At 42.8% G+C, this 22,133-nt stretch overlaps 1 protein-coding gene across 3 annotated transcripts in view; it reads left to right on the plus strand.

Annotated features, from left to right (window-relative positions):
- Positions 1 to 294: 294 nt before the first annotated feature.
- UNC80 (unc-80 homolog, NALCN channel complex subunit) overlaps positions 295 to 22,133 on the plus strand; it is a 130,149-nt gene continuing 108,310 nt past the window's right edge. For all 3 annotated transcript variants that reach the window (XM_074145021.1, XM_074145020.1, XM_074145022.1), the window contains exons 1-8: positions 295 to 386; positions 1,672 to 1,720; positions 9,400 to 9,556; positions 10,548 to 10,846; positions 13,499 to 13,622; positions 15,427 to 15,500; positions 15,953 to 16,092; positions 19,730 to 19,991. In XM_074145021.1, the coding sequence (XP_074001122.1) occupies positions 295 to 386; positions 1,672 to 1,720; positions 9,400 to 9,556; positions 10,548 to 10,846; positions 13,499 to 13,622; positions 15,427 to 15,500; positions 15,953 to 16,092; positions 19,730 to 19,991 (1,197 nt within the window). The remainder of the gene's footprint in view (positions 387 to 1,671; positions 1,721 to 9,399; positions 9,557 to 10,547; positions 10,847 to 13,498; positions 13,623 to 15,426; positions 15,501 to 15,952; positions 16,093 to 19,729; positions 19,992 to 22,133) is intronic.

The raw sequence follows: 22,133 nt of genomic DNA on the forward strand, positions 1-22,133 counted from the left end.
GCCTGCCGGCGCGGCTCGCGGTGCTGGGAGCTGTCCACAGAGGGAGGTGCTGAAGGCAGGGAGGAAGCAGAGGGACGCGGACATCTTCGCTCCCCTAATTTCCTCCCTGCCTTCTGCAGCCATTTTGCACCAGCAAAGCCGAAGGGAGGTGTGAGAGGGGAGGGAGGGGGCGGGCTGCGGAGGATGAAGGGAAGAGGGTAAAGAGTTACGGAGAGCAAAGAAGCAGCAGCCATGGGAGATCCCGGCTGGTATGTCTGCTAAGACTGGCTTACAGCAGCAGCTGTCATCAGCATCATGGTGAAAAGGAAAAGCTCAGAGGGCCAGGAGCAGGAGAGCGGCCGTGGCATCCCTCTGCCCATCCAGACCTTCCTATGGAGGCAAACCAGGTGAGAGCAGCGAGCCCTGGGTACTTGGGATACAGCTGCAACAGGGCGGTGGAAGTGGGGGGGGGGGGGGGGGGGGGGCAGGCCAGCTGCTGCCCAGTGGCAGGGAGGAAGCAGCTATTGCAGCTGCAACACGAAGCGTGAAACAAGCTGTTCTCTTTTTGCTCAGTATAGAGCAATCTGTGTGTATCGGGGATGGGGGAAGGACTGGAGGCAGTTTAACCTAGTGGCAGTCCCAGGCAGCATCTTGATTTGGCTTTAAAACATCCATATGCATTTGTGTCTATGCACCTTTTCCCTCTTCCCTGTCCCATCTCCCCGCGACCCCCACTTTTAAGAGGACTCTTGGAGCTTTGGTACCAGAAGCAGCATCCCTCAGTGCTGCACCAGACTTGCAGCTTTGCTTGTATCTATGTTTGCAGATGTTCTGGAAGTGTAATCTATGCTTTGAGAGGTCAGCATGCAAACAGATACGTCAAAGTCTCACCTTATTTCATTGGATTGGAGAGTAGTGATGTGTGAGGGGCAGGCTGAATGTATGGCTGGGGCTTTATGTTCCTTGTGAATCCGGTCTGTCACTTGTCTTAACAGAATTCTAAACTGAAAATATTGCAGAGGCTGTGGGGGAAGGTTGGAAGGTTGTGGCTCTAATTTAAGGCCTCAGTCACAAAATCCCTTTATTCCACAGTTTTGATGTCCTCCAAAAAAAAAATAAAATGCTGTAATAAGGTGGCCTGATTTATTAATTTTTTAAAAATATTTAACTCTGATTCCATTCTGGAGGGAAACGACAGCAGAGGGTGGGTATTCTCTACCTGCAGGGTGCAGGCCTGCATTTCATCATAAGCCTTCCACATCAGCGGTTGGGGAGGAAAATACTTAATACAAAACCAGCAAATGGTTCCCTGGCTTAAAATACAGGCAAGACAAAATTCAGTAATATTTAACACATTTTAATCAGAATATATTGAAAATCTTTCACTAAAGTAAAATGGCTGAAAATTGTCTGATGAAAGGTTTTATCCATGGAGAACAGGACTTTTCTTGACGGTGGATTAACTACTTCTTGGCATATCAGTGTGGGTACTTTTTCTTCTATAAAGGTAACAACGTTTGGTCAGATGTCATCAACAGGTATCTGAATATTGTTTTGGCCTTATCTCGTCTTCTACATTAAGTTTCTCAGCCTTTTTGCCAACCTCCTGACATGAGAAAAATCCTAAAACTAACTAAGCAAAATCCACAGTTGAAATACTGGGTCTCTAACACTTTTTCTCCCTTCCTTCAGTGCATTTTTAAGACCTAAACTGGGGAAACAGTATGAAGCTTCCTGTGTGGTATGTACATGTTTCTCTTTTTCAACTCTTACTAATTAACTTTTCATGCAACTTGATCTGACTACAGTAGCTGATCAGCAAGCTTCTCGGCTTATGTCAGATGTGAATTTAGTTCATTCAGCTTAATTTTGTGCTTTTATCACAGAGTAATAGTAAGGGCAGACTGAGCTATGACAATCTAGGTCTAAACTTGCAGTTTATCATATATGCATATGCTTTCAGATGAGATTGATATCATTTCAGTTTGCAATTACTGGAGTTTTTTCAGACTTAAAATATTGAAAATGTAAACATTGCTAACAAGCTCTAAACAATACTTTTACCATTGTGCAAGATGAAAATACCTCCTTTATTGGAAAATAGAGGGATAGAGGGACCATGTCTTAGAAGCATAATTAAAGAGAGGTTATTATGCAGTTGCTAATAACTCTTATTTCTATTTCAAATGAAACCTCAATCTACTGACTAAAGGGAGGCGAAAGGAAAGACACACAATAAGTTCAAATAAGATGGATATCTAGGGAATTTCAGAATTCCTTGAACTGTTGCTGATCTTTGGATGACTTAAAGTACATTAAGCAGTTGCAGCCAAACTTGACAGACTGGAAAAACTTGGTCTGGACATGTCTCTTAATAGTTTAAAGTACTTGGGTCTTTCTGCAGCAATTTTCCGACTTACTTCCCACAAGATACTAAGCTGGAGAAGCCTTAGCTACTGCTGACTAATTTTCTTCTAAGAAATCCATAAATTTTTCAGGGTTACTGCTAGGTACCAGCTACTGATAGAGGACTGCTGGCTTACTGTGTTGGAGAGTAAAATGTGTTGCAATTCTGGCACGTGGAACAAAAAGCATCATCACTTATTTATGCCATTGTCAGCTCCTGCTTGTTCAGAGGCTAGAAAATGGAGCTTGTTGCCTTATGTCCTTTACCAGGAGTCTCAGGAGTGTGTGGGAACCATGCCTTGAAGCATCTATGATCTGAGGTTGTTGCCCTACCTGTGAGCTAATGCCTGTTCCTGTTGGGTAGAGGGACAGAGCTTCCTTCTCTATGTGTTCTCCATGATGTACCTATCTGTCTGTGACTTTGTGACTTCTTGTCCTTTGTGCTGTACTATTTGCATCAGGTCTTCTTCTATGTCCCCCAGGCTGATTATAAAGCATCTTTCTCCCATGAGCACAAAGCAGAATTTACTAAGTGTAAAAACAAAACAAAACAAAAACAAAAAAAACCCCAACCAAACAAAAAAAACCCAACAACGAACAAACCTGCAAGACAACACAAATCACATGCTTCAGCCAAGGAAAGGGAGCTCTGGAAAAACGCTCAGAAAAGAGGGGGCCTTTGGGGCTGGGGGTACTCCTACAGGTAGTGCCAGGGCAGTCAAACAGCAGTGCCTGCCTCAAATGTCAGGGGGCTTGCTCTCCTCCTTCAGCTGGTGCCTTGGATTATCCAGCTGCCCTTGTGCCAGTGGAGTTGCACAGTTACATATTTCCATGCTGTAGTCCTGGCAAAAAAGCCCCAGTGGTCAAGAGTCAGCTTGGGTACAGATGAGCTCAGCATTTTTATTTAAGACCAATTGCATTTTTGTGACCTGAAGGTCATGGTGCAAGGCTTTTGTAGAAACCCCAACACTTAAAGGGAGGGAGGAGCTTAGTGTTTTGGGAGATGGGGAGAATGAAGAAATGTGTGTACAGTGAATGCAGAGACTGTATCGACATCTGGAAAGAGAGCTGGGATTACCAAAGGCCTTTTAAAATTATGTATAGCTCTTGCAGATGTAAACATGGGATTTAGATGCAATTTATGACTAGTTTTCATGAAGATCTGCTATTTCTGCCCCTTGGATGAAGGAGAACTTGATCCTTCTCCAATTCTTAACATAATAATTAAATTATGGTAGAAAGCTTTCAAGAGCGGGGCTTAGTTTTGAACAACTGATGGGTTACAGCCTGAGCTGCTGCACCTGGCACCTTCTTTTGCTCATCAGTTTCCTGTCCCTGCCAGTGCACAGGAATGTCTGCCCACATCAACACCTTCTGTACTATCCAGTGGGGTAGCAGAGTGCTGAGTGCATGGGTGAGACAGGTAGTTGGCTTGTCTTCTGAAACATCACACTGGCTATCTGACACCACTGTATTGACTCGTGTGCCTAAAAATACTGTGCACCTGTTATATAATCTGTCCCTTTTTTTTTTTTTAATTCTCAAGCCAGAATTGTTCTAGGCGCGTCTATAGGCTGTTAACTGTCTGACAGTGTGTGTGACACAACATTGTGCAGTATTCTGTTGTTCTTATTATTGGCTCTAAACTTGCTGCAGTAGAATTTGCTGCATATTGTGCATCAAGGAAGCAGATGCTGGAGGCCTAGAGTCGGTGAGCGTAGCATCTGGTCTGCTAGAGCAGATTGCATTGCTTCTTTGGGGTTTGCTTTATACCGTGATACTTGAGAAAAAGCCTTGCCCTTTTGTAGCTTTGTTTTTCTTACCTGAACAATCACGCTGACTTGGTCTATGAATCTGGCCTTTAATCTGAAGATAAGTGCTCTCCCCACCTCCCTCCACGTTGTCTTACACTGTCTAAATGCTCTTGTGCCTCAGTATGAATTTAGTGTTCTTCCATCTCCCCATTCTGAAGTTCTTCTGCCCTGACACAATGTCATTCCTAATGTGCATGAGTAAAAGCTGTAAATGACCTCTCAGGAACGTGTGAGAGCATTGTACAAAGCTAATGGATTTTTATTTTTTTTTTGGGTGAGGTAAGGGGCTCAAGGATATGCTTTAAATTATTTTACCCTGGATTGCACTGGGCATGGAAGAACTCAAATATTTTTTTGAGGATCCTGCTAATTCAAAATTTACCTCTTTTCTGGTTTTTTTTTTTTTTTTTTTTTACTTGTTTTTGCAAATGTTTTGTTGTTATGAATGATTAAAGGATAGATATGGAACAAAGCTTAAAACTAGGCCACCTTTACTTTGCCAATGGACACGGTTGCAGAAAACTAAGTTTTTGAATACAGGAATTTTCTGTAAATAAAGTGCTTGGCATCTGTGTTTCATTGCTTGTCAATGTTTGTACAATTACCATGTTTAGTAAACAATGGAGCCTTACCACCCATTGTGCTATGAACTCCTAGATTAATGTTTTAGATTTTTCTACTCTACTCTACTCTGAGTAGCTCTTCCCTACTCAGAGTACCTTCCTCAGAATGACAGTAATTTCTGCCTGCATTTCAAGTTCTTTCTGGTCAGTCTGAAGCAACTTTAGCAATGGTCTCTGCTTTCCACTGTGATGCAGCCTGAGCTTTGGAAGAACAGGGCAGTGAGGTTCCCTCCAAGGACAGAAGTCTGGTTCAAGAAGCCCTAATAGTTTCTCTGTGTCTTTGCCAGCGTCCTTCTGTACATACACTAGGCTAAGCACTGGGCTGTGCTCTCCTAGCTTACTGCTTTTTAAAAAATTTTTTGGGTGAGATCTAGGCTCTAGGGCTACTTCCCTGGAAGAGACCTGCAGCTCGTCTGGCACACCTGAGAGGGTGGAACAGGGGGCTGCTGAGCTTCCCAAGGTCCTGGCTGTCTCGGGGCTAGGGGCCTGGCTGAGCCCTTGCTGCCTGACACAATTCACTGCACGTGCAGCTGCCCTGGGCTTAGAGCAGGGGAAGTTCATGTGACTCGAGAACAGCTGTATTGGAAATCATGGCAAAGCCCAGGCAGAGTCTGCTCTGTCCTGTACTGCTTGTCTGCACTTCTTCAGGCAGCTACCTGTTCCTTTTCCAGCAGCAGTGACACACAGGCTGACCCTGGTCACAAGGTCTTTAACAGCCCCTTTGGTTCTTGGTGGAGAAGAAGGTAAAAGGAAAACAGCAGCAGTGGGAAGGCAGCCAGACAAGACTGACCGTCACTCCCTGTGAAAACAGATGGCATCACCAGGCTAAAAGGCAAAATGCTTGTGTAAGTGGCCCTGAGGGAGCTGAACACACACACACACACAGAGCACTGCTGAAAGGGGCTGCCCTTTCTCCAGCCAAGGAATAACACTGACTTTCCTCACTACCACCTTGGCAGATGTTCTTTATCCTCCTTTGGCACATGGGGTGTTGCAGGCACGGACAAGCCTGCTATAAGTAGGTAACTGTTTTCTTAGCCAAGCAGCGGCCCTGAGGCTGCAGCTCCAGACATATCCATAGCATGACAGTATCTTTCTTCTGACCGACTTACAGGGAGCTTACTTCAGACATTCTCATTCAGTCTTCTCAGTGAAGCATGTAACTCCTCTTAGCTGTAGCAGCAGTTGCTTAGTTCATGTGCTGTGAATATTAGGTCTTTCGTGCTGTGAATATTAGGTCTTTCATCTTAATGTCTGTATATTCTCTGTAGCAGGTCCTGAAAGATGGAGTAGAATCATAGCAGACCAAAAGGGAGGCTCTACAGGAGCAAATGCTAGTCCGGGGCCTTGCATCTTGGGTGTCTGGTGTAGGCAGAAGCTGCTGTGAGCTGGACCTTTATTGAGAATTCCAGACAAATCCTGTGAGAACACTTGTCCCAAGAACTGCATGTTCTTTTTGGGCTGCTTGAGGCAGTTATCAGTGTAGGGATTTATGCCAACTAGGTCCTGTGCTGACAGTACATGCAGAGTGGCAATTGTGTACCAGCCAGTGCCTGTAGCACACAGGGACACTCAGTGGTTTCCATATAGTAGCCTTTGTATTGGCATTTTTCTGGCAACAGACAGTACTTCTGTCTCAGATGCTTGTGATCACATATGCTATTACGGAAGCTAATATTTCATGGTGGTACAGAAATGTATTTGGCTTTCTGCTCAGGCCAGCAAAGAACAGAGGAATCTGGTGGCTAACCACGTAGGAAAAGCTTAACGGGGCTCAGAAACCCAAAATGTTGAAGTGAATACAAGCCTAACTTAAAGACATAATTGTGGGCTCTTTGGCTTCCTCTTGAATTTCTGAAGCATGCAAAATGCGGGCCAGAGCTTCCAGAAGGTGGTCGTTGGAGGACTTTCTCCCTGATGCTATTGAAGTACCCGTGAATGAGACCTTGAATGGAAAGCCAGAGAGCAACAGCATGCCTCCCGTCATGCTTCAGAACAGTGTTGCTGCTCACAGTGATTTTTTTTTTTTTTTTTTTTTCCCCTCCCCTTGCTCTGTAAACTGAATATCTTTGTCACTGTACTGAATGATGAACTTAAGGTTTGGCTTTTCTACTGGAGGTGAGAAGATAATTTCTTTCCATAAGCCTAGGTCAGTGCTGGTTCTGGTGCTTGGTAGGCTTTCAGTGAGCTAATTCAGCTCACTAACATGGTAGAAACTGCTTGCCTCTATGCTGAGTTTCATTTTTGGCTCGTTTAGAGGCTTGACTTGGCTGAATGAAGGCTTCGGTGAGCCACAGAGCTGATGCATAAGTAGAGGTGGGAGCGTGTTGCTGAGCCACAGATAAGGCGTGGCACCCTGTCCCCTTCTAACAAAAATAAATAAAATCTCATATTTTTCACCAGCTCAGGCTTTGTGTTGTTTGTACCCACACATTAACCCTGCACCTCTTGTCTTGCTTCTGGGGATACTTTGCTGCTTTGTTCCCCTCTGTTGTTGGGTGCCTTTGTCTGGGATAGTTGTTCTAGACCTCTGTTGTGTTTATCCTAATGTGCTCTCAAATGCTACTGTGGTTCAATGACTTCATAGTTCCTGAACCGAAGGGAATACTCAGACCTTACAAAGAGTACCTGGCTCCCTCACCTGCCAAGGCTTTCCAGGAACTGACTATCCCTTAATCTCAATGGATTTTGCAACTTGCTCTTGGGTGCCCTGCCAAACTGCCCGAAGGAGCTGGTGTCACTGCTTGTGTCGTGCCTCCCTCCCCTAGTGTTCGTGAACTGATAGTAATGAATGACAGGAGACCGTTGCCCTTTGTAGACAAAGTGGCCACCAGCACAGCTCCGTAAGAGCTATTTGGGGCATCCTTTCCATGGTATACGTGCTATCTAATCCCGGTGCTAGAACATGTACGCATTGCTAACAATATAATCCATGGCCCATTATTTTTGACTGATCCCCGGGAAGCCAGCATTTTTGTCCACATATTATAACTAATGCCCTCTGATTTCAGCCACTGCTCCATAAAGAAAATCTGTTGACTTTTCTGACTAGATGCTGGGGTTTCTAGTAGGTGGACAGCGTGACTTTCTACAGACTTATATTTGTTGGCAGCTCTGATGTTTATTGACGGTATTTCCTCAGGTTCAATTTGTCTTACTACTGGCTTAGTCCTTTATAAGCACACTCCGTTCTGAATGCTCCCCAAATACATCTGTGTAAGTCATACAGTCCATCTCCCCTTCTCTTAGTCTGTCTGTGCCTGGTGCTATTGGGGAGTTTCTGGTTTAGGTTGTAAATACAGGCAAATTTGTGTTTCTCTGCCTCTGTGCTGAGCGGAGTGGAGGTGTACTGGGGATGCTGTAAAACCACAATGGTGTGGCATTATCCTTGCACTAGAGCATTCTGCCTCTAGACAGAGGAGCTCGTGTCTGCCCGCACCAGCAGATGTGGCCACTACCTGAGAGAACAAACATGCATAGCTGCTGGAGTATGCAGGGGAGTGCACGTTACCAGTGGTTAGCATGCCATGCCTAAGATCATTTAGGAGAGCTAAAGAGCTGCTGCCCTTTTTGCTTTTCTTCTTTGGAATTAAGTCTATTGTCATTACCCCCACAATTTTACAGGAAAAAATCGGTATGATGAGTGCTGAAGGATAAGCTTTATGAATCTGGAGAGAAGGCATTTGAAGTATCTGTTAGGTTCTGAATACCAACAGTTACTTGTTTGCCCAGAGCCTGATAAAATTGGTGAAACAGCTTGTGAACAAATAGGTAGCCAGGAGGCTAAGCTGGTACGTGGCAATGACGTGTTATCAGTAACGTATTTCTTCATTTTAGAACTTCAGTGAAAAAATCTAACTGCTTCTGTGACCTATAATGAGATCTTTGTATCTGGTCAGAGGAACAACTTACTGAAATGGTTGGAGCAACTAGCAGTAAGGAACTTCCTTAGGGATTTCAAAGGCAGATAGTCTTATTCTGTGTTATTTGAGGTGGAAGTAATGAACTTGCTGCAGCCATCAGCTTTTTTAAGCGTTCACAAAACCATTACATCATGGCTGGACAAAAAAATTTGTGCACCGATTATTTTCTGTGGCAGGGTGTGAAAACATTTCCTAAGGCCCATATACCTTTAATTGCTTGCCCTTTGTGTTACACTAAACTGAACGAGCATGTGTGTCTGAGAAGAATATCCAGCTCTCAGCTCCACAAATATAGGCTTCGTTAGGTCCTATGACTTCCAGCAGGATTTCTGGCATGCCAGATTAATACCCAGCACAACTGTAAATCTAGCTTGATGTCAGCACTTACTAATATACACGTGATACTTGCTTTAATACTTTTTTGTTACAGAATATGTAGAGAGTGGCCCGTTCATTTCTTAGCCAAGTATGTCCATGTGTCTGATGAACTTCAGCTACAGTCTGTGTCTTTCAAGAAAAGTATTATAAGATGTGATTTAGTTACATAATGAAAAATTACAGATTACAGGTTTTTAAAAGAGAACATTCTATTTACTAGAAGGTATGTGCATAAATAGATATACAGTGTCTTTTTTTCTTTGTTCTTACTTTTAGTCTTTTGAAAGGGTTTTAGTAGAGAACAAGCTGCATGGCCTTTCTCCAGCTCTCTCTGAAGCCATCCAGAGCATTTCTCGCTGGGAACTCGTTCAAGCTGCACTCCCCCACGTGCTGCATTGCACCGCAACATTGCTCTCCAACCGAAACAAGCTAGGTTAGTGCTCATGTGAGTTTGTTTTTCCATTACTGAAGTTATCAGTCAAAATATGACAGATTGATGCTCAGGGTGCCAACATATTCTAAATCCTAGAATCCCAGTTAGTTCATTCTGTGGATTGCCATTCTTCATCTCTTCTCATTTATAGCTGGGTAACCTGTGAGAGCTTTCCCAATGAAGTTAATACACAGGTCAAGGGAGGTGATTTTGCCCCTCTACTCTACTCTGGTGAGACTCCACCTGGAGTACTGCCTTCAGCTCTGGAGCCCTCAGCACAGGAAAGACCTGGACCTGTTGGAGCGAGTCCAGAGGCCAAGACTAGATATAAGGAGGAAATTTTTTACAATGAGAGTGGTGAAACACTGGAACAGGTTGCCCAGAGAGGTGGTAGATGCTCCATCCCTGGAAACAGGTTGGATGGGCTCTGAGCAACCTGATCTAGCTGAAGGTGTCCCTGCTCATTGCAGAGGAGGTTGGACTAGGTGACCTTTAAAGGTCCCTTCCAACACAAACTATTCTACGATTCTATTTTAACAAACATTCAAGGTCCAAATCTGACTTACTTTACTAGTCTTTTAGTGATTTCAGCAGGAATTTGCTTCACAACACATGTCAGTAGGGGACGTTAACAGGACACAGCTGGAGTACCTCGCCGTGCTCGCTTGCATTTTTGTCTTATTCAATAGAGTCAACCAGACAAGACTGTCAAGCTGGCATCTTTTAGGAGCACTCTATGTCCATGCATTCCATTGCCCTGCAACTGACATTTCAGGGACTGGACTGCAAATGCTGTGAAGTAAATGGAGACTTGTAAATTAGGTGGTTTCAAACACAATGAAACAGAATGCTAATACTTTTGATGCTAGAACTTTAATTTCCAAATGCTTATTTGGAAGTCGGATGCCTGGTTTCCTGTGTGGCTCTGAAAGTCTCAACAGTACCATTAACAGAAACCCTGTGAGATACTGTGATGCATTTCTCCATCCAGGACATCAGGATAAGCTTGGAGTAGCTGAAACAAAGCTTCTTCACACTCTCCACTGGATGCTGCTGGAGGCTCCTCAGGACTGCAGCAATGACCGATTTGGAGGAGACAGAGGCTCAAGCTGGGGAGGGAGCAGTAGCGCCTTTATCCACCAGGCTGAAAACCAGGGATCACCAGGACATCCCCGGCCCAGTGCCACGAATGATGAGGAGGAGAATAACAGAAGGAAGTTCTTTCAGAATTCCATGGCCACAGTGGAGCTCTTTGTGTTCCTTTTTGCTCCCCTTGTTCACAGGATTAAAGTAAGTGGAACACTGCTGGGGTACTTGTGTGGAGACACCTCTGAGCAGGAAAAGAATGATTCTGCCTTTGGGATTGTTAATTAATTCAACCTACAGTGCACACTAGGTGGCCACTGGAAATGTTTTAACAAGCTGGCAGAATACCACTGCCATTAGGAAGAAATACTTCCAGTGACATGAGTGATCACCACAGCATCAGGTAGACACAAAGACAAATAAACCTAAAGTGAGTCATTTTCAGCTCTCAGGAATGTCAAAGGTCTGTGGCTTCTGTGAAGTCCTTGGGACCCTGGAACCTGCAGAAAGGATTGCAAGCTTTAGCTTGTTCCAGTGATTCTCAACCATTGCTCAGAAGGGCCTTGTTAGCTTTTCAGGAATTCCACTGTAGAGCTGCCACTGGGATTTTTTTGTTGTCATTACTAATCATCTTGATGCTAATTACCAGGAATGCGTGATAGTGGTATAAGCATGGCAGTGGCAAAGGCAACTGAGCATTCCTTTGTTCTGAAGTTGGAAGCAGGCTGCAGGCTTCTTGTCTGCCAGGGTCCCTCTTTTTGGTTTTATGCTCAGTGCATTGGCTTTGCAGAGTGGTGTGACTAGGAGACATTTTCTGCTTGCTCTGACTCCTGCCTCCTGTCTTTAGTCTCTCTGGTGGGCTGCCATTTAACCTTTACATTTCCAGCTAGGCCTCGGATGAGAAACTGGCTCTGGAGAGTAGGTGCTTGGAAAAGGTCTATAAGGTCGTGAAGCGACTGTTACCTGTTCTAATCCAGCCTTGTATGCTGCAACAGTTGGAAGATAAGAAAGTACAGGAGTTAAAGGATAATCTTTTGGTTAAGGCGGGTGAAAGCAGGTCTGGAGAGCTAGATTCTTTCCCTACTTCTGCCGCTGAGTTCCTGTAGAGTATTGCTCAATTTATTTAGCAAAAAATTGCCCAATTTTTTCATACTTGTTTACTAGTTCCACATTTTCTCTGTAAGCTACTGGGACATGACAGGAAGAAATGCTGAATTCTTCCCAGTGCTACACACACAAATATGGGCTGCCCTTTGAATAAATGAAATGAAACTGGAGGTAGACCCTGGCTATTAGAGGCTTCCAATTTTTTTATATTCATCTTTCTAGGATGCAGTTTCCCATTTACAAGATGGGGTTAATAACAATATCTCAGGTTTGCCTTGAAAATCTCTGAGATACTGTGGTGGTGAGCATCGAAAAGCCCATGAAAACATGCATATTTCTGTCATCAAAGCAAAGTTCAAAAAAGGTGAGGTAAATGAGGCATGTAACTGGCTCACTAAGTCAGCATTGTCCCCTCTGTGTTTCACAGAGGTAGAGGTCCCAGGGGAAGAACACTATCTGGTCAGATAACCAAAGTAATGCATGTGCTCAAGGAAGATGATACAAGTTTGCACAGGCAGACCTAAATGATGGAATTCCTAACTTCTGAGAGGATTTTTGAATTTAGCAATGTGGAGTTTTTTTTGTGAATTTAGCAATGTGGGTTTTTTTAGCAATGAGGCTTTTGGGGGGTGGTGGAGAGGGATACATGTAATCCTGTAACAAGAATTTTAGATAAAATTGTTGGCATGTCACCAAAAGCTAGCAGTGCAGAGTAAAAAAGCAACACATGTTACTGCTGCCACTTCCAAAAGCCTCCTTGGTAAAAAATTGTAATTAAACACAAGCTTAGTTTATAGCAAGGCTTGTGAGCTCACTATGACGAGGCTGCACTAACGAAGAGTAGGGAATAGAAGGGCTGGAGAGCTACAAGAAGTCAGCTCCTGCCATTCTTTTAGCTCTGTCTGCATCAATTATTTCAACCGCTGAGGCATGTGGAGCTATGTCAACAGGAGATGGTGGTGCTGCTGTAATTATGCTGCCAAAACTGCTCTTACCATGTTTGTTTGCCCTATGGGGATAGCTGGACTATACCAACATTACAGTCTCCTAATGTATATCTGACCTTAGGTCAGTAAGTGCACACCTGCACCTTGATCCTGCTAAGATTTACTTGTGTACTGATTTACATTATTTCAGCTACTTGCATATGTAAAACAATGATAGCACAAGGGTAAGTAGTACCAATGTCTGTGTATTGACATAACTCAGGTACTAACAGCGCTAATAATAATTGTTGTATACTGCTATTTCATAGTAATTTGTTACCTTTCATGTTTCCTCGATTTCTAAGTAATGTTTTGATATTTAGTGTTCTTATTCTTTTGGGGCAAGAAGTTCAAATCTCACAGTGTAAATCCTGAGGTTGAGATTGAATACTAAATATAAAGTGGTTGTATATGGTCAGAAGGGATGCTTTCTGACACAGGAATGGCCTTTGCCTTTACAGCTTAATGTTTTGGAAAAAACAGGGTTCATCAACTAGTATAGAAATTTCATTTGGAAAAAGCCTCTTGTATATTTTTGTATTGAGATTTCCTTATTATTTTTAATAGCTATACTTCAAATGTATTCATGTCTGCTGAGCAGTGTCAGTGGTCCTTGAGTTAGCATAGACTGACCACAGAACTGCACGTGGTGTCGCTCATTTCTTGTAAGATCTGTGCATAAAAGAAATTACAATCCTTTTAGACTGGAAACAGCATTCTTTTGCGTGAGCTTGTGTGATACAACGTCCGTTTGTCTTTCTAGGAGTCTGACCTGACATTTCGGTTGGCTAGTGGCCTTGTTATTTGGCAGCCTATGTGGGAACACAGGCAGCCTGAAGTTTCTGCCTTCAACGCCCTTGTAAAACCAATCAGGAACATCGTTACAGGTCTGTGATTTTGCTGTAATGTAGCTCCTGCGAGCTGGGAAACCTTTCCTTTGTTTGCCTGATGCTGCCTTATGTTCTGTAGCCATCATATTTGAAGGAGTATGTTAATCTCGCAGGAACTAGTCAAACCTTCGAGAGTAGTTTAAGGTTCCGACATTTGCATAATAATTAACTAGGAGATGAGAGAGAAAGCACAAATAGGAAATGAGAAACTCTTCAGTAGAGTTATCATTTCCTGTCAGCCTCCTATCTCTGTTTCACCGTATCTTCCTTAGTTGCTGAGAAAGGCAAAGGCAGAATCTAGCAGCAGCCTGCCAGCCTTTCCCAGACTGGCACTGGACAGAAATTAACAGTGAAGAGCACACAGTTGGCAGTGTAGCTTCTCCTCCTATCTAAAATTTGAATTTTGCCAAGTTATGAAATTATTTTAAATAAACTAGTTTCAAGAGGCTCCAAAGAAGGCTTAGGTTGTGAATTTGCTTTTGCATACTGGAAGGGGTTTCGCCTCCTCTGTACTTCAGCCATAACGAAACTGGAGTTGGGTGCTTAGGCTTCCAAGCCTTTGTGTCTGGGCTAGTGCTAAAAAACCTTTTTACTTTTGTGTTTTAGACAATAGTTTCGCATAATTCCTGCAAGGTAGTGAATTGAAAGTGTGCTGGGTATATCGCTGTAGCATTTCTTGCTCATTCTCAAAAGCATGGAACTATAATTTTCACAGTAGTGAAAATGTAGTTCGCTAAATCAGATTTTTCTGATAACAAGTCATTTTGGATGACATATTTTGTTCTGAAGGGTTGGTAGGCCTCTGGGACAGTCCAGAATTTAAAAGATTCAAATATTTCAAATTATTTAAAACCATATTTGGCATCTAGCTCTTCCACCTTTGCTTGAAGTTCTGGAATTTAGTAATAGGATTTCAGCCCTGGAACTAACAAAAAGATTTAGTCCTAAGTTTTCTTTGACTATTGGAATTTTTTCCATAGGTCTGGAGTGTGCTCAGAAAATCCCTAAAGAATAACTTAAGGAGCAAAATCTGAAATTAAAATACTCTGTTATGTTTTGAAAACATTTTTAGCACAATGGAAATAGAAATTGGATTGAGGTTCTCTATATCAAGCAAGATTCTGCTATCTTAGCATTGTTGTCTCAAATTGCCTCAAAAAAGTTAAATTTACTTAAATTTTCCTTCAAACAGCAAATTATAAAAATTCCATGAAGAAGCTTTGCGATATTTTGTTTGGAGTCAGTCTGATACTAAGTCACATCTGAATAGCTTGCAATGTGACAGGATTTCAAGAATTGTTATCCTAGCCTTAGTGATGCCCTTGTTCTTCTACAGTATCGCTGATCAACCTTTCTGTGTGACATTTGTGCATTTCCTGTGATGAAGGCATTTGTCAAATTGGAAATCACAATACGTTCTGAGAGATGTCACCTAGAAAAGGAGCTGAATATGTGTGAAAATAGGAGGAGGAAGAGCTCTAAAATAAAAGTCACTAGTATGCACAGGAAAACACAATTAGATGCCAAATGGATTTAGGATAAAATTTATATTCAAATTTAATTTTAAAGAAATAGAGATTTTCAGTTCAGTGTTGTTGACAACACAATTGAAATAATTGTGCAAAAATTAAAACAGGTTTTTTTTGCTTTCTCTTTTTCTGGCTGTGGGTAATGCCTGGGAAGTCTGCAGCAAAGAGAAGCTGCTTTGCGTTTGTATTTGTTTTCTGGTTTATCCTTTCACTGCTACATTTTAATATTAGAGGTGATTCCCGAAATGTCCTCCTTTGACTTCTTTTCTCAGCTAAGAGAAGTTCTCCCACCAACAATCAGAGTGTGACTTGTGAATCCCCTAATCTGGACAGTGGACGTACCGAGGTAAGTTCTATGCTAAGGTCAGACAAGCTTGAATAAGGAGCTGAGGGAGGGGGGAAAATATTATTGAAACAGTACTTGGCAGTTACCACCCTAAAGTATTCCATCTCCAGAAATTACAGTTCTTCACGTTCTTCTGAAGGCTCCCAACCTTGTCTGCAGTGGAGCCAAAGGGTATTGAGTATAGTTGTCAAGATCTCCTTGGTCCTATCTTATCTTTTAGGATGGAAGCCTGATCTTATGTATTTTCTTGGGCAAGAGCCCTGTCTTACCCTTTGCCTGGACAATGTCTAGTACTAAGAAGCCCCAGGCTTTGATCAGTTTCTCTGTGGTATTACTGTGGTATTATGGTATAAGTAATAGTCATGTCTAAGCACAAATTGCAGTAAGAAAACTAATATGGGAGAGAGAAATATGTTTATATACCTATTTTCTTTTATTAAAACTGTCCAAAGGGACTACAGGTGGTCTGTGAGACAACCCAGCCAGATTCTATACCTCCAAAAGCCACTGTTTCAGCATGTCACCGTGGGAATTCCTTGGATGGAAGTGTATCTTCCCAAACCTCTCAGGAGAGAGGTACCACACATCCCAGGTACTAACCATTCAAGAAAAATGTTAGGTTGGTGTGACTCAATGGTGGAAGTCACAGAAGTCCTTTATCTTTAATCTCCTGTTGTCGTACGCGCCGAGGGTGCTGGATGTTTATCTCAATTCAACAAATCTGTGTTCTGGGTGATGAACAAGGTGGTGATACTTAATATTCAATGCCACTTTCATTAGAGAAATCTCTAGCTGGCTTGTTGGGACAGTTTCTTTGGTCTTTTCCAATATGTTGGTTGTTTATAATTAAAGACACTGACAAATAACATGCAGGTTCAACCCTCCTCAGGCAGCTGATATATTTCCTGGCTTCCTTCTGATCAAATTTGTGTCTTCTTTCAGTAATACTGTAAAGTAAATGAAGATGATGAGTGTTTCAGGGGGTGGAGATGGGGGGGAACCTAGCTATATCTTTAGGTCTCTATGGATTTAGGAGTGTCACTTAAACTCCTCCTCAAAATTTTGGTCCTGTTGCTTATCTCTTTTGGGAAATGTCATATCCAAAACACTGCAGTGTTTTAAGAAGTTGCTTCATTACAGAGACAGAAGAAATGCGGGATGGAATGGGATTCTGGATATAATGTAGGAACGGCTCTGATTTCTCAAACTGGGGGTTGATGCAGCCTTTCACTGGTGGAAAGGGCAAAACTATTCTCTAGGATTCTGATCCCATCAGGAGGCTTCCCTCAGGATTTGGTGTCAAGCCTGCTGTCAGTTCTGGGTCTTTATTTAGTTTGTATTAATGTGAGCCAGTAAAACTGAGGCTGGGGACAGAGCTGCCTTTCTGTCTGTGAATGCTACTGCTCAGAGAGTGCACAGCTATAAAAAAATAAGCAGCCTTTTAAGAAGACAGCATCAGGTGATCAATTTGTCAAGCCGGGTCTGGTGGTTGCTATGGGGATGAAGCTTCAGACAGGCTTTGAAGAGAGCATCATTATGTCTCCTCATTTGCAGGACTCATTGATCAGTTAAAACTGTACAGGGAGCTTTGGTTGCCAAGCAACAGACAACTGGGGAACAAATGTTGTTTACTTACCAACGCCGCAGTATTCCTTTGTCCTTGGGCAGGGGTTGAAGGAAGGCTGCCTTTCCACTCTCCCTGCAGTCACAGGCAACCAAGAGCTGATTATATGAACACTAGGTTTCCTTCTACATGAAGCACAGAGTTTGATTTCTGGTGCCTCAGACACTCCTTGAGCGAATGGCTTGTTCCTCTGATCCTGGCTAATTATCTCTGCTCCACTCTGTGAAAATCTCCATTTACAGGCGATACAGTTTAACACTGAAGCAAATAAAGCCACAGCCCTTTATCCAGCTGCTGTCTTGAACACACTGCCTGGGAAATAGACTTTGCAGGAAGGACTTTAATGACAAGTATTTCATAAGGAGAACATGCCTTGCTCCAAGCTGTGTTGTGCCTCGGGTTTGCCTTGTCACATACAGGGGAGCATGAAGGACTGTTTAGACTCAGGCACTGATCTGGGTCCTGCAAAGTGACCAGGGAGCAATGCATCATCCTTTACGATTGCTGTTGAGGTGATGGGCTTTATTTTCTTTGCTGGGATGCTTTGAGTATCCTAGGTATCTTTTTTTACAGGCTGCATCAGTGTGACACAATCTCAGCTGTGACAAAAGCAACCTTCACATCAGATTTATGGAGAAAACTTTATAGCCTGTTTCCATTTATCATTATTTTCTCCTTCCTAATTCAGTTTTTCAGGTTTTTATAACAGCTTATTTTGAAGTCCTCAAACTTGGGACATTTTTACCCTGAATACAGCACTAGGGGAGAAGCTTTGAATCTATAGGTTGCATATAGTGACATATGCTGACACAGACGGGCTGGTCTGCCGTCGCCAAGTGCCTTCATCATTGGCCTGTGGGGCTGGCAGCAAACCAGCTCCTGTAGGTTTGAGTTCTAGATGCACGCATTGCTCCAAGCCCAGCTTTGCCACCTGCCCTCCCCTCCCCCCCCCCCCCCCCGTTTCCAAGCGTGTTCACGTCATTCCAAGTGGTGTCAACGTTCACTGCATGCTTCTTTCTCCTTTGCCATTCCTATATCTGCCTTTGATGCACAGGGCATGTTTGTGGCACTGGGTAGTGATCCAGCAAAACACTTTTAAGCATGTGCTTCACTTTAAGCACATAGGGGTTCCACTGGGCAGTATTGCCACTTGTTCCCTAATGCTTTGCTGGGCTGTGGCTTTGAACACCTCTGTTCAGAATGTGGTGGTAGGCAGCTGGAGATGGGGGTGTCCTGCCAGTGCTGTTTGCATGCTGTTCAGCAGAATTGATAATATAAATGGTTTTAAAAAAAAAAAAAAATAGTTGATGTTCGGCACCGACAAATATTTGTTATTTGGTGATTCCCAAATGCCTGAGAATACAATTCATGGAAGTGCTGTTGATTTTTATAGAATCCAAAATCATGGAAGTACTCAGTTCATGGAGGCGTGTTTCTAAGACACTGAGTGGAAACTTTCAAATTGTGTCCTTCCACAGGCAAAAAATAAATAAATAGCTCTCCAGAGTTCCTGCCCCACCCCCAGCATTTCACACCTTCTTTTGCCATGTGATTCTCATTCCTTTCACTGCTTCTTTTTTGGCAGACTGTCTCCTAACAGTTAGGGAATGTATGGAGAGTAGGTCAGACCAGTTGTACATGACTGGGAGAGAAGTGGTGTAAAAAACAAATAATAAGAGAGTTGGAGCATTTTATTGCAATAAGATTAGCTCTGAAAACAGATATGATCCCTTTGAAATCTGAAATCTCTGGAGTTGCATTTCTGAGGCTTAGTACAGACATCTTGCTTTTGCATGCACTAAGGTCTACAATACTTAGGAAATTCCATACTAAAACCCATCAGGAAGTGACACCACCTGGAAGGCAGGAAAATCATAATGAAGGCTAAAAATGGTCCTTTTCTCTATCACACCTTGGCAAAGAGTGGCCATAACAGTAACTTTTACTTGTATAAGAATCAATGTAATTGGCTTAAAGGGTTAACTAACTTAGATGCCCTGCCTGTTCCTTCTTAAGTAAGGCCTGATGTACAAAATGTAAACCATTCCTAAATATATATTACTAGTATCTGAACAGCAGATGCTCAAGGGTTGTCTTTTTCCAGCTGAACAAATTATTCAGTTAGCACAGGTGCTGGAGTCTTATCTTCAGACCACAGTTTAAGAAAGCAACCCTATCTAAGAAAACACTTAATACAGCATGTACCTGAGTCCCCTTGGGAGCTGAAAGCTAAATATCCACTTACCTGTCTCCAGTAATGCTTTTTTCAGTCAGGGCCTTAGTCCCAAAGGGTCAGTGTTGAATTTCCCTGCAAGCTCAAGCAGGCACAGCTGCATAGAATGAGAATGGCTTACAGTTCTTGATGACTGGCTAAATTTTAGGCCTCTTAGTAGAGCTCTTGGGTTTTTTGGGGTGGAACAGCACATATGCTAGTATAGAACTGGTTTCCAGCTATCAAAGAAGACTCTATGGTATCAAGAGTGACCCCTTAAAAACTGTTGAACATACAAACTTGGCAGATCATCATCGAGCAGCTCTTTATTCAGAGAGCTGAAGGACTAAGGAGCCTGACGACTAACATTTCTACTCCTGCTTTTTGGAACAGGGTGTCCTTGGTGATCCCACCATGCCAGAAGTCTCGCTATGCCACATACTTTGATGTGGCAGTGCTGCGCTGCCTGCTGCAGCCACATTGGTCTGAGGAGGGCACGCAGTGGTCACTAATGTACTACCTGCAGAGGCTGAGGCATATGCTACAGGAAAAGCCAGAGAAACCACCTGAGCCAGAGATCACCCCTTTACCAAGACCTCGCAGCAGCTCCATGGTGGCTGCCGCACCCTCTCTGGTGAATACCCACAAAACTCAGGTAAGCAGTTGCCATCAGTAAGAAAATAGCAAGTGTTCTGGTGATGCTGGGAAGAGGTGGCTGGGCAACCAGCGAAAAGCATAGATTGGTGTTGGATAAACTGCCCAGAGGTCAGATACATGCATCCATTCAGAAAGAGAACCCTGAGAATGATGAGGGTTTTGGAGGCAGAATCTGATGTGTAGAGTCAGAGCTGGTGACTGCTGAAAGCTTGAGGGTTGATTTGGGATAATTAATCTAGGGTGAACTGTGATAACATTATTTTTTAATGTGAGAATATACTAATGTAGTTGTCAGATGAAATCAGACTGCTTTTGTGTTACAGTGTAGTGCTCAGGACTCACTGAGCTTTGGTGTAACCCCTCAAAAGAGAGAAAAAGGAATTGCACTTGGTACAGCACCAGACACTCCAGGCAATCACTTGGGTTAAAATGTTGGAGTAGACTTTGCAAACAGCGGCAGCGAGCAAAAGCCCTCCACGTTGTTACTTCTTCTCCTGCTGTTATTCTTATTGTGTAACTTTTACCTTTGTCAACAAAACCTCAGTAGACAAACTATCCTAATAGGTGTCAAGATTTGCTCCCTGTTTTGCTGGAAAAGGAACTCCAGCTTCCTGACCTTGGTGCAGTAAAGATCTTTGTGTTAGAGCTTAAATGTTTTTTCTTTTGGGTAGCTCACTGTTGTTCCAGGGATAAAAATGGGATGCTGCTGCATTTCAGTTAATCTCCTTGATTCGTGCTACTTTTAGGTTGTGCACTCTTTTCCTGTCATGTGGGCTTTTAACAGAAAATTCTGATTTACTAAGTTGATGGAACTGCCTAACAAAATTTAATACAGATTAAATTAATTTAATTCTATTTTTGCAATCCAGTTTCATGACACACCTGAAGTAAAAGGCCCTATCTTTTGTTAATGTTGCTGTCAAATGTCTTTTTTGAGTCAGAGCTCTCAGAATTTTTGGTGGTTTGTTTTTTTTTTTTTTCTAAAATCCTTGCTTTCGGTATAGTAGAGCTCTGGCAGTCTTTCACCTGTCATTTTATAAGGGAGAAGGGTGAAATATCTTATCTCCTGTACAGCCCAGATGCTGATAAGCCAGAAGACAAAAATAAACAATGTAAATATTAGTACTGTGCTTTTTAACTCTCAGAATTTTATAGCCATTCTTATGATTTTTGTGAGGGCTGGTGGTTACTTGTGGTTTTAAGGGCTCAACAGCAGCAGTATTGTTTAAACTGTGTTATACTTTAGTGTAATTTCTATAAAACGTTGCCTGTTTCGTCCCTGTAGAAGCTTAACATATCTCCATAAAGGCCAGGTGATATAAATTACTATTCAGTCTTAATCTGCCTTTGCATGGAGATTTTATAGGATTGTTGTGCATGTACAGAAAATCCTCTTTAATACCTGGAGAGAGAATTGGGAGATATTGCTGTTGATGTGGTCCACTGTTTCCATGCATATACTGTCCCTTTGCCTTTGCTCATAACAACCTGGTCATTTTGCACATTAACGAGTTTAGCTACGAGTGTAACGGGGAGTGCAGCCAGTGGTTCTCAGCACAGTGGCAGCATGAATGGGGTCGTCCTCTACAGACACCGTTTTGCACTAACATTGTGCTGGTTCTTCTCTATACAGTGAAACACTTCTCTCCTTTCACACACTTGGCTATTTCTTGCTTTTCCAGGCTGTTTCTCTTGCAGAAGATTCCTTTGCTCAATTGCTCTTCACTAACGTTTTTCTGTTAAACCCATTTGGCAATTCCACTGGGTACTTTCTAGCTGTTAATGTGAGGACTCTGTCCAGGGCGTTCTTCCCTCTAGGGCTAGGTTTGATTGCTTTTGGTAACCTCTGTGTCAGTCCTGTTTATTTTTACTGCACTTCATCAAATTGGAATCCTGTTTAAAAAGGTTTCCAATTTGTTGCACAGAACAGCTGTGATAGAGGAGGTGAAATGGTCTTCCATGCAGCAAAAGTTTCAGCTAATGCCCCCCTTCTTTACAACTCTGAGGACTGAAGTCTTTGCAATGCACAGACACACCTAGGCTCTGTTTCGTCCCAGCCAAATGTAGGCGCTTAACTGCTGTTCTTATATTCAGACTCTCATCACTCGAGGTTCTCTGCTAGTCAGAGGGGAGAATGCCA

This window comes from Numenius arquata, chromosome 3 (genome assembly GCF_964106895.1).
Source record: "Numenius arquata chromosome 3, bNumArq3.hap1.1, whole genome shotgun sequence".
Classification (NCBI taxonomy): Eukaryota; Metazoa; Chordata; class Aves; order Charadriiformes; family Scolopacidae; genus Numenius; species Numenius arquata.